The following is a 17,246-nucleotide window of genomic DNA, read 5'->3' on the forward strand; positions in this document are numbered from 1 at the left end:
ATATATATATTTACAGAATACCTTTACATATAGACTTCCACTGTAAGTTAAAATTATTTTATATTTAGCTTTTTTAAATAAATAAATGAATTAATTATAAAAGCATATTTTATTTAATTATGATAATGGTTGGTATTTTATTTCTTGAATGTGAATTTGTTTTCCCTGTTTTTAGTGTGTAATATGTTTTTAAAGCACTTTGTAAATGCTATTTTAAAATAAGTGTCTTGTCTTTTGTAAGTGACAGCATGCCATGGATTCTGTCAATAGAGCTTAACACTGAAACATTCATTCACCGCTTTTGAAGTTCATAGTGAGATGTTCATAAAAACCAAAAACATAACACTAAGTTTCAATGGAGTCTGTACGTTACATTACATAATTATAAAAAAAGTGGTGAGAAAAAGAATAAAAAGTATGACAGTCTTCAGCCCACTGCTCGCCTTTTAATCACCATAATTAAAATCCTTTTCCTTTCATTCAAATTATGAAGGAATCAGAGGTTGGTCACCTAGCGTTGGCCACACACTCCATGGTGATCTCAGAGGTGCCGGAGATGACGCTGGTGTTCCTCGGCGGGATGACAATGGTGGGAGCGATGGGGTCTGCAGGACCACCAACATCTACAGCAGAAGAGAAATGTGAGAATGAGAAAACGATGAGAGCTTGAACAAGTGAGTTATAATACACAGGTAAAGGACATTATCGAGTGAGTGTTTTTAATAGAACTCTGATCTGCCATCTTCAGGTGTGAGTGTGTCCAGATGTAGGAAGTGCCAGCCGATGTACTGTACGTGTTACAGCAAGTGTGACAGATTTGTGTTTGGAAGAGGAACTTATATCCCTGCTCTCCTGGCAGCTATGTGCGTGCGTGTGTGTGTGTGTGTGTGTGTGTGTGTATGTGTGTGTGTGTGTGTGGAGCTCTGTCAGAGACAGTCTCTGTAAAGCACTGATATACAGCTTCTGGGAAGGACTGTCCTCTACACACACACACACACACACACACACCTCCCACGATCTCTAATCTCCTCGCTGTCTCTGCACCATACTTTAGTTCCTCCTGTATTAGACTCAAAAATATCATATCCTGGTTTGCCGGGAGAATCTGATATACTGAAACTCTTGCAAAGTACAATCCATAACTGTCAATATTCTCGCTGTGGAAGCTGTGAGAGTGAAACAAAGCACTGTTACAGACAGAAGACAGCTATGTATTTGTCTATAGCCTGTTTTTCTCAGGTTTACATGTTCATATAAACCAGCATGTTGTCTAAAATAGAAAGACAAGATTGAAATCTTTGCTTCATTTACTTCCATTCTTTCGCATATGAATGTGGGAGATTGAGAACAGAAGTATATGCATAAATATTTCATCTTTTACTGTAAACTAAGGGTCACGTTCAGAAATTACACACAGCATTTTTAAAATTAATAAATAAAAACATTTATTAGAATTAATATATTAGCACAAAATTGGTGTTTTTTTATTTATTTAAAAAATAATTTAAGTTAAATTAATTATTTGAAAAACGTACAACAACCTTTATTGATGTTACTTTGAAATATGGATTAAATTGATATATTTTCATAGCAGATATGAAATAGAAATATATACATTTTTTCAAACTGTTTTAGTTTTTAGTGGGTTCTAGTGCTTTTTTTATATAAAAAAATAAAAATAAAATAAAATGAAAATATAATAAAAATATTTTTTGGATAAAAGCGTCTGCTAAATGACTAAATGTAAATGTAAATAAGTTTGTTCATAAATATAATTAACACAAACAAATTTTATAAAATTATATATACACACACACACACACAAAACAGTACTGATTTACAATATTGAAAAAAAATATTAAAAATTAAAATTATTACTGGCTAATGGTATTGGCCAGAATTGTGATGTATGCGCATCCTTAGCTGTAATACAGTAGTTGTCATCTGTGATATAATCATTTGTAAAATGTATAATTAATTTTAGTCTATAGGAGGAAGTCTAAGTCTAACTTTGTGTGTCCAAATCTCTACAGACTTACTTTCCACAGACAGTGTTATGGGCTGGCCAGTCTTGTTTTCGCCGTTCTTGTCATTCACGGCTTGTACGTAGTATCTTCCAGCATCTGGGGCCACGGTGGACAGGATGACCAGCGTATTGTCCAGAGTAATGGCTCTGTGAGAAAACAAGCAGCAGAATCAGGGTCAAACATCTCCAGCTGTCATATATCACACACAAGCACTGATTTATAACACTGCATCAGTAATATCCCAACAAACTACACACCAAATGCTCAGTGCTGCGCTTGAAAAGCTGATATTTACATGAAATATTCCCTACGGATGTTTCAGAGCCAGTGGAGTACTAACTCACTGCCATCTCATTATGCCTATTCATATACACAAAGGGAAATGTCTTTAAAAACATGACAGAATTCTGAATTTTTCTTTTTTTTTTTTCTAAACCATTGACACAACGACTCATTTAGACATAATAAACAAAGAAACTTAATTTCTCCATCTGTCATTTCCCCTCCAGATCAAGAACTCCATGAAATGACTTTGCTCCATAAATATCACATAAACTAATTATTTATATACTATTATAGTATTTATTAATATTCTGAATTAACTTTTATTTTATATTTTAGAGTTTCCATTTGTTTTAATCATATTATCATAATTTTGTAATTTTTATTAATTAATTTTTTATTTTTTTGTATTTGCCTTTAATTTATTTTATTTCATTTTTTGTTTTCATAATTTTATACTTCAGTTTAACCTGTTAACTCAGAGATTGCATTACTGTTTATTGTACTTTAATGAACTACAACCATTTAAGTTCCGATAATGCATTTTCACGTCTATGTAAAAAAAAAGGGGGGGGGTTGACAGTAAATATGGTAAACTTTATTTCAGCTTATTTCATTTAATATTTCAACTTCATTTTAATTAACAAAAAATATTTTAATAGTTTTAGTTAACAATAACAACCCTGAAACTCAGTGAGCTGTGGTGCTTGTGTGGCTGACATGAGTTCAAATCCAGTTTGCACTGTCTGGATTATGTTTCCCCATCATTCCCTTTCCATTTCGCACATTCCTATTAATAAAAAAAAACAATGTGGCCAAAAATAGCAAAAAGTGGCAATTCAAATAACCAATAACATAAATTGTGTGCACAGAGCGTTGCAGAACAGCTTTTAGCAAACCAAATCATCATCAAAACAACTCAAATTCAAATATTCATGAGTATCTGCATATTTAAAATTAATTTTGTCCTAAAGCACTGATTACACCAATCCAAACACTTTCAATAAAGATAAAACACATACAATATTGAAATTACTGATTGCATTTACTGAATTGTTAAGTGATATTAAGCTAACGATTTCAAAAGCACAGTTTGCTTTATTAAAAAGCAAAAAGCCTCATCCTTTTCCTTAACAACAGCACGATAAAGACATTACGCTCGAGTGCAGCCGGCTGTCACAGGATATTACATCAACCTCCTGAAATGATTAATGACTGCTGTATGATTAGAGCAGCTCAACATAGAGGGATGACATAAGAGCGGATGATTGATTTTAATATCTCCTCATGCACACACTTGGTCTCAAATTTCTCCCATTTTCGGCCCACGATGCATCGTTCCAGATGGATAAGGGGCCGGTTAATAAGGGCGAACGGCTGTGGTGTGATGATCTGTAGTGAATATTTCACTCTGCCTGGGTCCTGGTGCGGCAGGTGTCAGGGAGAGAGCCACACTGCTGCTGAATTATGGATTGGAAGAGGGACAGTGAGCAGCCCAAGACTGCAAATTAATCTCAGGTGATTCCCTAAACCTGAGCACATAAAACGAGAATAAAGACACAGCTAGCAAACTGAGCAGCTAATGAGGCAGTCAAGAAAACACACACACACACACACACACACACACACACAAGCACATTTATATATGCACTTACATTGTTATTTCCTTATACTTTTATAAACATTCACACACACACACACAATAAAATATGATTTACACTGCAAGCATACGACACCAAATTCCTGACTCACTGAAAGGTCACGCATAAACATTATCACACATGTCTCACAGTACTCATAAATATAGCACATATACATGTTTCTGAAAGCACAGACGAATATAAAATAAGATGAAGCATATGAACCCGTTTTATGTGGTAACAACATATGACAGAGGTAAATTATGAACTTAGAAATGCCAAAGAACATGTAATCCAGGCGTCCATGCAGGAATTCTGACATTTTTATCCATAAGGTCAGGAATTTTTGCGTAATATAATAAAAAATATTCAATGAACTGCTAATGAAACCTGCATATACAGTGAATGAGGATAAAATAAAACTGCAGTTCTGGTACTTATTTACATTTTGAGGATTTTAACCAACATATTTTTGGTATAGACAAATTATAAGTCAAATCATACAGGTGGCTTATTGAGGAAAGATGTACTTTTACTCTTCCGATCGATTCCACAATACCAGAACATTATATAGACAATAAGTAATCACCTAGCAACCAGCCACGACACCTTAGCAACCACACAGCAACAATCACTGAAAATCTACATAGCAACATCCTATCAACCAATCACAATACCCTAGTATCAGTGAAGCAAGCTTTGCTCTTATTTGTGTGATTATTATTATTATTATTGTGTTATTATATTTTTGCCCCACTCTTTTTCTGCCTTTACTCTCTCTGCATGTATTTGAGTGTACTCCCACGTGGTTGTGGAAAGATTTCATGAAATCAGTGATCAGTGACTGTTTCTTGTTGAATCACAGAGCTGAGAAATTAGTATCACTGTTGTGCTGTGTTTTCTCATCAAAGGTATTCACCGCATTCAGTTACTGCAATCCTGCATTTAAGTCTGCCAAAGATTGGCATTCTGGGAGAATTCATACCGTTCAAGTGTGCATAAAACATGGAGTCTGTAGAACAGTTCCAAAACTCAATGAGCTGCCAACCTGGAGAGCATTACAAGGCAACACAGGTTCACTCTCAATGCAAAGGTTGTTCCAAAAAGTAGGAAGCATTAATAATCATAAATGCATCAGATTAATCAGAAGGCTGAGTAGAATTAGAAGGTAATTCCAAAATGCAATGAAAGAGAAAAGTTGATTACAAATATACATGGTAGTATATGAATATTTATATGATTTTTTATGTTTTTGAAAGAAGTCTATTATGCTCAACAAGGCTGCATTTATTTAATCAAACATGCAGTAAAAAACAGCAATACTGTGAAATATTATTACAATTTAAATTAACTGTTTTCTATTTTAAAATATTTGAAATTTAATTCATTCCTGTAATGGCAAAGCTGAATTTTTACTCCTTTCTTCAGAGTCACATGATCCTTCAGAAATCATTATACTATTCTGATTGATGCTGAATTATCAGTATTAAAAACATTCATATTGACCCCAAACTTTTTTTGAACAGTAGCGTGCTTATATTTCATTTAATACTGAAGTACACACACACACACACAAAAAGAATATTTAACTGAATATTCTATGTGTGTGAGCATTTTTATGCTAATTATACAGTTCTCTGGAATACCTGATTCTGCTGGGTAGATCATGGCATTACACAGTCAAATATTTTTGCATAATACCTGCTAAACTGTATATTTGACGACTGTCCAAGCAAGAAGGCAGCTGTGTTGGTTTCACGTCTCTCGAAGCACACTTTGGTCTTTTTTCTCACATGATAAAATAATTTTTACCCAAATCAGTATTTCATGACCATATGTTTTATGTTATAAAAATATACATTAAATATAAGTGGGATAATGTACAAATAAATGGTTTTAACCTCTTCAGACCAGAAGATTCGATATGATCCCTCACTTTTTAGGGGACTTTTAGCTTAGCGACATGCTAACATCAAATTCTATTGGAACCAATTGGTGTAATGAAAACATTACGCCATATATGAGGTTCATTTCATTTAGGATGCTGCTGGTTAGACAGCAAGGCAGCTCGAAACAGAGCTTGTGTGCACCTGCGTTCGAATGTGTGTGTTTGCTGACCCACTATAACAGTTATACGTACACAATAGCGAGTGGAATGGCATTTGTCAGTGCAGCACTCTCCAGGGAGCAGCAGAGTCCGCAGTCAATGACCTCTATTACACTTAGACAAATATGCACGGCACAAGCCACGGTCCCTTTAGAGGCAATATGATCTCGAGCGAATATCACACGCACACAGTCATGGTAAATATATCTAGGAACACTTACAAATACTGACAGGACACACACAAGCAGATCTAGCGCACACACACAGCACAAGCTGAATACAGGTGGTCAAATAAAACTGACAGAAAGAATATCCTTGAACTTTCAAGGGAAATTCCCAGGAATGGAAAACCGGGAGACGAAGAACACATTGTGCACACATACACGAGCAACACCTGTCTCACAAACAAAAGTTAATGTTATTGCTGCAGCCAATATCTCAAGTTTTATGTTGTAGCAAAACAGAAGTAGCCCCTCTGGTGCCATCAGCATCTGTTGCAAGGAAATCCTTTCTGACACTAGTCAAATATATTCAGGCTTCAAATAAAACCTCAATTTTACCACCCACTAACAGGAACCTGAGCCAGACCATGTGTCCAAAGAGTTTAGCACAACCATTCCTGCTGAAACTGCTGTAAGCCTTGTATGTCAGTGAAAAATAGATGCGATGCTAGTTAGGATCAAATCTGCTTGGACTCTATGACCTTTGCCATCTGGTCTGGAATGATGGTATGAACATTACAATCCATTTATGGTACGATTCAGTCAAACAATTCCTCACTGACCATGTTTACATGCACAAATAATATCAGAATGTAGTCATATTCTGTTTGTTTAACCTCACCATAGTGCGTCTGCAGGTGCAGATGGTTGAATTTATGTTTTACTTACACACCTTCTGCAGATGCATTACTAAGGGTTGTGAAATATGTTTGGAGGGAGGAAACAGATTATTTTTTAGAAATGCACATAAATCTACAGACAGGTAATGATTCTCATGACCTGTATTTTGTGCTCCTGTGTGCTATTGTCGAATCGGTTTAATAATTTACTGTGCAAAATTATCAAAATGAATTATTAACAAGCACTTCCTATATTCCCAGAATAGAACAGAATGTGAGTTTATTCAAAATATGCTGATTACTGTGTTTACAGGAATAGTCTAATGGCTGGGGAAAAGAATATAGACCTTAATGATCTGCATGCAAACACACTAATGCACTATATTCCAATGGTGGGTAAAACTGACTTACACCTGTGATTATAAATTGCTGATCACACTGAATGAAGCTTGCAATATCAAATCTATAATACAACTGCATTAATATAAGCTCTTTGTTCAGAGGCATGTCTGCATGCTATAGAAATGCCATCACCTAAACCCTTTGCCCTAGAATTTACTGTTATTATGGAGGGACTGGTTTGTGCCAGCATGTGTTACAAGAGCTGCCTAAACCCTCAACAACCATGCATTTAAGGGGATCCTGTTAGAAATTGTGTTTTGGAAAAGAGAAACTCAAAGAGGATGAGTAACAGTCATGCAAACACTGAGGACTATTGACCTCTCATCTAAACCGAATTCTTTAGTGGAATAGGTCGGAATGCAAGGGACGAAATCTAAATAGAAAACAGAATAGCACCTTTCCTTTAACACTCGCTGGGAGTGGTGCAGCTCCTGGAATGTGTTTACCATCTGAGGTTCTGATTATACACAACATTAGCCCTCCCAAATAACAAAACAAATCAAATGCAGTCAGTGGAAAAGGGCCTTTCAATTGCATTCCTATTCAATAATGAAAGACTAATGGCTATTGCAGTTAAATGACTGCTTTCAAGCCGCTATCTCGCTCCCTGTGGGCAGGAAAGTAATGAAGGGAGGGTGCCGTCTTCGACATGCAAGACTGCTGTGCGACACACCGACTGATAGAGATCAACTATATCAACTATAGAGAGATAGATAGAAAGATGGATAGAATTACAGAATGACAGATAGGACGACAGATAGAACAATAGAGAATTGCAGAACGATAGAATCTGATAGAATAGATAGAATTATGGAAGGATACAGATCTATACAACTATAGAAAAGAAAAAGAAAATTATCACGGTCTGAATTGTGACAATGGCATCAAGCTTCCCTAAACACAGCATAGCCAACAGGAGCAGCTGCACAGTCGGGATGGAGTAGAGAGTCCCAGTTGCAGCATCTCAGCACGAAATTGTCTCATCAAGGGGAAACTAGAGTCAGGGGAGCGTGGAGAGAGAAAGAATGCTACTTCTACTGGACAAGCTTTACCAATCTACAGCTCAATTTACAACAAAATCTGTTCATTTTCTTCTTGTCCAACATGAGAAAAAGAAAGAAAGAAAAAAATAATAATTTAGTTGATGGGCAAACGTTGGTCAGGCTTCAGTGGCTGCGCACACACAAACACACAAGATGAAGCGTTCAGAGTGAGTTAAATTGTTTTTTGAGTTCCTATAACTGTTCTCAGCTCTCATGCATTCATTAAAACCACCTCTGCATCACAGACATCTATATGAATGGCATAAAACTGCAATATGAATAAAAGTTTTTTTTTTTTTTTTTTTAGGGCAAATTTTAAATGCCAGTAGGATTTTTTAAAAATGAAAGTTCCTATAACTGTTCTCATCTCTCACACATTAATTAAAACCACTGCTGCATCACAGACATCTATATGAACGGCATAAAACTGCAATATGAATAAATGTGCTTCTTTTGTAGGGCAAATTATAAATGGCATGGGGGAAAATAACATTATACTATTACCTTCCACGAAAAGCAATAAGTGGAATTTCATTTAAGAGAGATTGTTTGTTTACATACTCTATTGATTACGGCAGCAGTAAATCACTTAATGATGATCAAATGATGCAGAAAAGCATTTTAATTGGGCATACATCCAGATGCACATTGCCTGGACTGCACTGATGGAATAACGCTGTACAGTCTCAGCATAGTATGCAAGATTGAAGTCTGTTGAATTTTTCACAACCAATTATGGTGTGTAAATTACACTAAGCACACATTTTTATGCAATGCCTGTGCTGTTATGTGATTTGCATTGAATTCCTCTAGTAAATCAGATATAAAAGCTATGCTATCAGCTGCACAAAATCATTTTTAGTGAATCGAATATCCAAATAAACATTATTCTAGTTCAGGTACAGTTTAGTAAAAAAATGCATGCTTACAAATTATAATTTACTACATTTATAGTCAGTCATACAGGTTTGGATCAACATAAGGTTGATTCTGATGACAACATTTTCATTTTCGGGTGAACTATCCCTCGGTTCAGGCCAAGATGTTTAATATTTAAGACTGGAGGTTTGGAACAAACCAAAATGCCTTTCTATATACAGTAGTGCTACTACGCAAGTACTGTAATAATATAATAGTCTAATATATTTCACCCCTTCCTGATTTAATCATGTGAGCACATAAAATATAAATACTGAGTCATTTTGTCTCTTAAAACAAGAATGCTATTCTATAATTTAAACTTTCTATGTAACAAACTTTACATAATTTGGCAAAATGTCAACAGCACTGTTAACACAAATTAGCACTGTAGGCGACTCAAAAGAAAAGTGCTGGAAAATGTAATTTTATTATCCACTGCAGTGCTCCTGTGTGCTAGAATCTCAAAGTGGCTGAAGGGAGGCAGGGTTTTGAGTGAAAATGAAGAAACGCGGCTCTCTCCCAGGCATTGATTATCCTGCTCTCTTCTGGGCTGTGTGATTGCATGATTAGGGGGAAAAGAGACAGAGAGCAGATGAGAGGTGAGAGAGAAAGCTTTGTGCTTCTGAAAACTCTCCATTTCATGACCCTTGGGCCGCACAGCTAGTTTTCAGCGAAACGAGGGCCGCCAAAATGAGTACAATCTGACCAAAATAAAGAGTGAGAGATTAGAATTCACCAATCTAGAGCAGACGAATTCAGAAGCGCCAGGATGCTCTCAGACAGACTAGCAGTCCTCCATGGGTGTCTCGGTCAATGTTACGCTTATTTCCATTTTTCACGGACTCTTTGAAACTGCGAAAGAGGTGCCAATGGCCTGATTAAAATTCAATCAAATGATTTTCCTGGAATAAATGATATCTGCTCCACTCATTTGCACGAGGTAACCTTGGCTCAGAGCTAGAAACAGACGTTCATGTGGAAGCGAGATGTATAAGAGTGCAGAAAGGAGAACCCTGGGAAGGCAGAGAGAGTGTGAGGAAGACAGAAAAAATGGAAGAAGCTGAAATACTTGGAAACATTATTCAAAGGCTTTGCAATGCCAGCTGACGCAATGAAATTATAATTAAAATTCACGAACGAATGAACAAACAAATGACGAATGTTGGACAAATGACTAGATAGATAGATAGATAGATAGATAGATCACCCCCCACCTGCCAATTTAAATAAAATGTAAATTTGTCTCCCACATTTTTTATGGCAACAAATGAAATATAGACAGACAGACAAACAGAACAAACAAACAAATGCACGATGGATGGATGGATGGATGGATGGATGGATGGATGGATAGATAGATAGATAGATAGATAACCTACCTATCTAAACACCTGGTGGCGATAAAACAGTGTGCGTATCTCCGGACTAGAAAAATAAACCCAACAGATTCACAAACTTACATTCGACTGCTGGGAGGGATTTTGCGACCGTCTCTGAACCAGGTAACCTGTGGTTGAGGGAAACAGCGAATACGAGGCGCCGGTATTACGGCTCCTTCTCCTTGGGATACGGCTTGGGTTCGTTCCCCTTCCTCAAAACTTCCCATATCTATAGACAAAACACAAAACGAATGGTAAGAGTGAGCAAATTACAAAACACACGTTAAAACTACAATATAGTGCATATGTTAGCATTTAATATTAAACGTCTGTCTAAATACTGACTCATAACTCTACTACAAATACAAACAGACTTTAATTTCTGGTACAAGTGCCTATATCAGTGGATAAAAACAGTTGCAGTATTAACGTTTATCGTGTTGCCAGAGACTCAGCAGAATTTTCCAGTGTTTTAGTGTCTTTCACCATCTGCTTCAGTTGGGCAGCGTTTGACAGACGTGCTCTGACACAGCGCCAGACATCGTCGCGGCTGCCGTCGGACTGGGGATGATATGTGCCAGCTAGCTATCGGCCATGACAGTGACCAGAACTGACTCATCCGAACGGACGTTCACCATGCGTTAAATCAGCAGTCATTCTTATTTACACCCTTATCTGACTCAGCAGAACGTCCTTGTTGCAGGAACTCGGACATGAGTAGCTAACTTCCTGTGGAAATGTCCATTTATTCCAATCATATGTAAAAAATCCCTGAAAAAAGGTTTGTAGAGCAACTTTTACTCTCAACTTGTATGTTTTAAAAGGGTAGCACATCTAAAAATGAACATTTTGTCATCATTCACTCACCCTGATGTCATTCCAACACTGTATTATTATTACTTTCATATATAACAAAGGAGGTCTAAGGTAGAATGTCAGAGGAATAATGAAAGTAATATGTGGTCGGAATGACATGAGGGTGAATAAATGACAAAACTTTCACTTTTGGATGAACTATTTCTTTTGTTAGCAAAGGAAGTTAGAAAAGAACACCATTTCGAGCTGCACGGTGTGGAAGAGATTTCAAAATCAAAGGCAGCCTCTTTAATATCAAGAGCATTACTCATCAAAAAAGCTAATTATGGAAAACCACTTAAAAAATAATACAATATCCAGTATGGCAATGTCCTGCCTTTGATTTCACAATGTCGTTTCTTGTGTATTGACTCCTGTATTTGATTTCTCTCACTTTATCCTTCAAAAGAAACAAAAGGCAATTGGATGTCAATTATTGCACAGGTGCTTGAAAAGGAAATGAGAAAAGCAAATAAGCTCTAAGTACTTCCATCTTGACCAGAAGTGAAGTACTTCCACATTTCCTGATATGAAAGGCCATAACAAGAAGCGATGGATTGATACATTGAGCCAGCCTGAATAAATGGACAACGGTCGGCCATTTTGAGACTATTAGCATGGGCCGCTAACTGTGAGCACATGGCTATTTGCAATAGTGAATAAACAGATGTGTCAACTGATGATAAAACAGAGTAACTTTTGAGCATACGTTGTGTAAAATACACAATTGTTCAAAAGTTGGGGGTTGGTAAGATTTTTAGATGTTTTTGAAAGAAGTCCCTTATGCTCACCAAGGCTGCATTTATTTAATCAAAAATACAGTAAAAACGTGAAATATTATTGCAATTTAAAATACCTGTTTTAATGTATTTTAAAAATGTAATTTATTCCTGTGAGGAAAAGCTGAATTTTCAGCTGCCATTACTCCAGTCTTCAGAGTCACATGATCCGTCAGAAATCATTCTAATGTGCTGATTTGGACATCAAACATTTATCATTATTTTTATTACTACCAATGTTCAAAACAGTTGTGCTGCTTAATATTTTTGTGAAAACCATGACACATTTTTCAGGATTCTTTGATGAAAAGAAAGTTTCAATCAAATACAAAATCTAATCTTTTGTAACATTATAAATGTCTTTACTGTCACTTTTAGTCAATTTAATGCATCCTTGCTAAATAAAAGTATTAATTAAAAAAAAAAAAACTTTTTTTTTAAATTTATGTTATGTGTGTGGAGAGATGAATGAAAACATACTTATTTAAATAACTTTACAGCAAATCAGGAGCAAATTTTTTTTTTCGAACACGGATCTGTGAGCAGCGAGGAGTGGAGTGATTAGAGACTGGAAGTTGCTGTTGCTTCACTCACATACTCCGCCAGAGAAAAATCTAACTTCGATAATGACCGGAAACAGCCGAGGAGAGGTCAGTGGGCAGTGAAACTTGAATCTGGCTTGAAACACCAGAGACTTGCCACTTGGTTCAAGCGCAGCAGCTGTTCCTCATGCTAAACAGATTATAAAATGGACGAATGAATTAAATTCTGAGAGAGCGAAGCGATTGGTCGACACAACCTCATCAATCTAATAAGGAAGTTAGAGTGGACCAGCTGTGGCATTGCAGAGGATCTTTTAATGAAACAGAGGTACTTTTAATGAAACACACACACACACACACACACACACACACACTGGGGCACAATTTGACCGTCTGGTAACAATCACACAAGCAAGGACCAACAAACATAGAAATCTAATCTTAGTATGGTTACTCACATGCCACTTGTACTTCGGTTCTCCTCTGTAACAACGCCCCAACTCTGTTCCTCACAATACACCGATAGAAGCCAGCATGCGATCTGTCCAGAGATGGTATCAAATACCTGTGAGAGATAAAACATGGTGGGTTTACTCTCTAAATAATGACTATGCATCAAGCATGATGTAATGCCAAACTGTCAAAGTGCCTTTCATAAGCGATGCATAAGCATTTTATGTATATTTTATATGTACAAATGACTCTGATTTATTCTGTCACCGCCGTCCTTCTCAAAGCAACACCTCTGTAATCTGTCAAAACCGTCAGGCTCTCGCACGCACTTTTCATTTCAACGTATGTTCCTTATCTTTTGTAGAGCATACCTGGGAGAATATAAAAACTGCTATAAAGTATATTTTTTCTATATTCCAATCTCATTGTGATGACCTTGAATTCCTCTGATTCAGTGCAGAAAGTAAATGTGCTTGCATTATCTTCTTCCCCTCAGTAGGTGGCGCTCTGACATACACAATTACTGTGGAAGTAAAAAAGCTGTTGCAGATTTTAGTGAGGCCTATGAGTGAGTAAATAACCAAGTCCCAATAGTTTTACATTCCTCTTCCGGGACCTTTGTTACTTACATTATAGCCAATATGGCAGAAAACGTCTCCAGGTTACGTATGTAACCATGGTTCCCCGAAGGGAACGAGACGCTGCGTCGAAACGCTACGGGAACGCCTCCAGCGTGATCACGCTCTGACTCACATGTGTAATCAGTCCAATGGATGGGCGAGACGTCACGGGCGGGGTGACGTACTCCGCTCCACAGTAAAGCTGCTCATTATAATATTAGGCATAATATGCTTGTGTAATGATGTTTGTGCAACTGGCGATCTCATCGACGCCCTCATCAACCTCCTCGGAGGAAGACAGGCGGACCGTCGAGCCCTCTCACCGGGGGGAAATAACCGCAGCGCGGGCTTCCGAACCCCGAGAGGGGGCGCTGGATCTAGTGGTTAAGGAAGAAGATAGGGACTCGCCCGTCTACATTCCCTCCACCGGATCCATATGCGAACCCCACGAGCACAGCCGCCGCTGTTTGTCTACACTCGTATTGGTAAAATAAAGAATGATAATGGACAGACAACACCATATAAGACTGACACACACACGGAGCGCTTGCTGAATGACAGAAAGCTATGTCACCCCGCCCGTGACGTCTCGCCCATACATTGGACTGATTACACATGTGATTCAGAGCGTGGTCACGCTGGAGGCATTCCCGTAGCGTTTCGACGCAGCTCAAGTTCCTGAAGGGGAACCAACTAATGGCGCTTTTCCACTGCGTGGTACGACTCGGCTCGGTACGGCTCAGTACGGCACGGCACGGTTCGGCTCGGCACGGTTCAAGTTCAGTGACGCAGGTAGTGATGATTCTCTCCGGCCAATCAGTGATCAGCAGGGTTTACACGTCACGTTTTGGTAACGGTACGGTTCGCTTGGAACCCCAATCGAAGTGGTACTAAAAAAAGTACCAGGTACCATGTACTGTACCCAGTGGAAAATCCCCCAAAAGTGAACCGTACTGAGCCATACCGTGCCGTACCATGCAGTGGAAAAGCGCCATAAGACCACCGAACCATTAATTTCATGCTTGTTGTTCATTTATGAAAGACTGAATTACACAAAACATGAATTTGATAATAACACTTAATCACTGATAAAACTCACAGCAATGAATTTCTGCCTTTATTAAGGATACAGCAAACATAAATAAATAAATAAATAAATACACTAACATTCAAAGATTCAAGTACAGTACATTTTTAAGAAATCAATACTTTTATTCAACAAGCACATGTTAAATTGATCAAAAGTGACACTAAAGACAACATTATTACAAATAATTTATATTTTAAAAAACAAAATTTATTTTTGAACTTTATTTTGAACATCAAATAATCTTTAAAATGTATTATGGTTTCTATACAAAAAAATAATAAGACGAAATGATTCTTGAGCAGCAAATTATCATATGAGAATGATTTCTGAAGGATCATGTGACACTGAAGTCTGGAGTTATAGCTATTGAAGTTTCAGCTTTGCCATCACAGGAATAAATTACATTTCAAATCTTTTTTATTTTTTATTTTTACTGTACTTTTTACTAATTTTAAAAGTTATTTTGAAGAATATGAAAAAAAAAAACTCACGACCCCAAACTTTTGAGGAGTAGTGTATGAAATTGCTAATATTTCTATAAAGTTATGTAATTGGCATAAAAAGTTCAAAATAGCACATTTCAAATCTCAAGCAGCTGCTGTTGAAATGAATGTGAATGCTTGTAGCTTGTAGCTTGTAGCTTGTAGCGTGTAGCTTTTCTCGGTCGCCATGATTTTGCCAAGTAAGACATGTTCCTGGATCAACATCTTTTGATGATCCTGGATCAACATTAATGTCCAAAAATATAGACTTAACCCAATCCCTACCCCTAAACCTAACCCTACCCATAATTTATTCCTAAAATCAGTGGGAAATGATAGCTCATTAACAAGAGTGTACCTGATTGTAAGCCTAAAACTGACATTTCCTGAAAAGTTATATCTCTATTCTGATTGGTTGATTGGAATGATGTTCCAGGATCAACAAGGATGTTGATCCAGGAACATGTTGTACTTGGTGAAATCACGCTCACCAGCTTTTCTCTTTTGTATACACCAGCTAAAACTTCATTACTTTAATTTACCTCTCATTGTGAAGTGAATGAAATCGGATCATCTTCCAGACCATTTTAATTCAGTCAAACCACATTTTCTCTCAGCCCGACTGACCTGAACTCAAATTAAACTGACCCGAAGGCCCATGGGCCACACATTACCGGGCCAGAATGCTCTCCAGCCTCATGGATCAATGATGGAGAGAGATAAAAGAATGAAACTGCACATAAACGAGTGGGATAGAGGGAAGGAATGCGAGAAGGAGAGGGAGATGAGGAAGACACTCTGCATTTCGATCTAGATGCTTTAAAAAGCCATTGACCTCAGATGGCAATCAATACAAACAATGGAGTGTAGAGACAGTAAAGAGATCTGTCCAGACACAGAGAATGAGACTGAGAGAGAAGGAGAGAAGGATAATGAGAGCAAAGAGAGAACATAATGCGAAGAATAAGAAACAAGAAAAAGTCAACAAAAAAAGATGAGGATGATAGAGAGATGGACACAGAAGCACATGCAAACAGGAAGACAACAAGAGGACAGTGATTGATTAGCCAGATGCTGTTAGAAGGTCAGTTGTTTGGCTATTCAGTCAAGGCATCAACATTATCTGTCACTCAAACTACTGCTGTCTGAAATAGCTTTTTACTTTCAATATAGTGCCATGGGAGAAACCGCAAAGCTACAGTAAATATGAGAGAAATATAGAATAAAAATGGAATGGAAAGACTGGATGTATTTAAAGAGACAAACCGTCTTTTGATAAAAAATTAGAAACGGATTAAATAGAAGCTGTACTTGTAGTCTGGCCACAGACTAACAGAACAGAACAGAATATAATAGAATAACAAGTGAATACAAAAATATAATTGAAACTGCTTTAAAATGATAATTATTTTATAATATATTTTATAATTATTAATATATTTTATTTTATTATAAAAATAGTATTAAAATTAATATTTTTACAAATTGATATATATATATATATATATATATATTAGGGCTGTCATCGTTAACGCATGCGATTAATTTTACAATCCATAACGCGTTAAAATAATTTAACGCAAAATTACTGAAGCACAATTTCTATTGTAACCCTTTACCCCAATTTTGCTTCTCTGCTTGCTTGCAGATCATTTTAAGCTGCTAAACTCAGGGAAGGTTTTCAATCCAATGATCCAGTCAGCAAATGCATTCAAACAATCCGTCCAAAACAGCGCTAATATAAAGGAAACCAGGCTGATTACATCAGAGATTGCAGAGAGAA

General features: G+C 36.9%; 1 protein-coding gene across 1 annotated transcript in view; it reads right to left on the reverse strand.

Moving 5' to 3' along the window:
- LOC107753272 (protein sidekick-2-like) overlaps window positions 1-17,246 on the reverse strand; it is a 314,203-nt gene that overhangs the window by 46,572 nt on the left and 250,385 nt on the right. The window contains exons 3-6 of the mRNA XM_016569403.1: window positions 13,277-13,383; window positions 10,724-10,871; window positions 2,040-2,173; window positions 512-623 (exon numbers count right to left, since the gene is read on the reverse strand). Of these exons, the coding sequence (XP_016424889.1) occupies window positions 512-623; window positions 2,040-2,173; window positions 10,724-10,871; window positions 13,277-13,383 (501 nt within the window). The remainder of the gene's footprint in view (window positions 1-511; window positions 624-2,039; window positions 2,174-10,723; window positions 10,872-13,276; window positions 13,384-17,246) is intronic.

Source organism: Sinocyclocheilus rhinocerous, unplaced genomic scaffold (genome assembly GCF_001515625.1).
Source record: "Sinocyclocheilus rhinocerous isolate Xijiao unplaced genomic scaffold, SAMN03320098_v1.1 scaffold411, whole genome shotgun sequence".
Taxonomy (NCBI): domain Eukaryota; kingdom Metazoa; phylum Chordata; class Actinopteri; order Cypriniformes; family Cyprinidae; genus Sinocyclocheilus; species Sinocyclocheilus rhinocerous.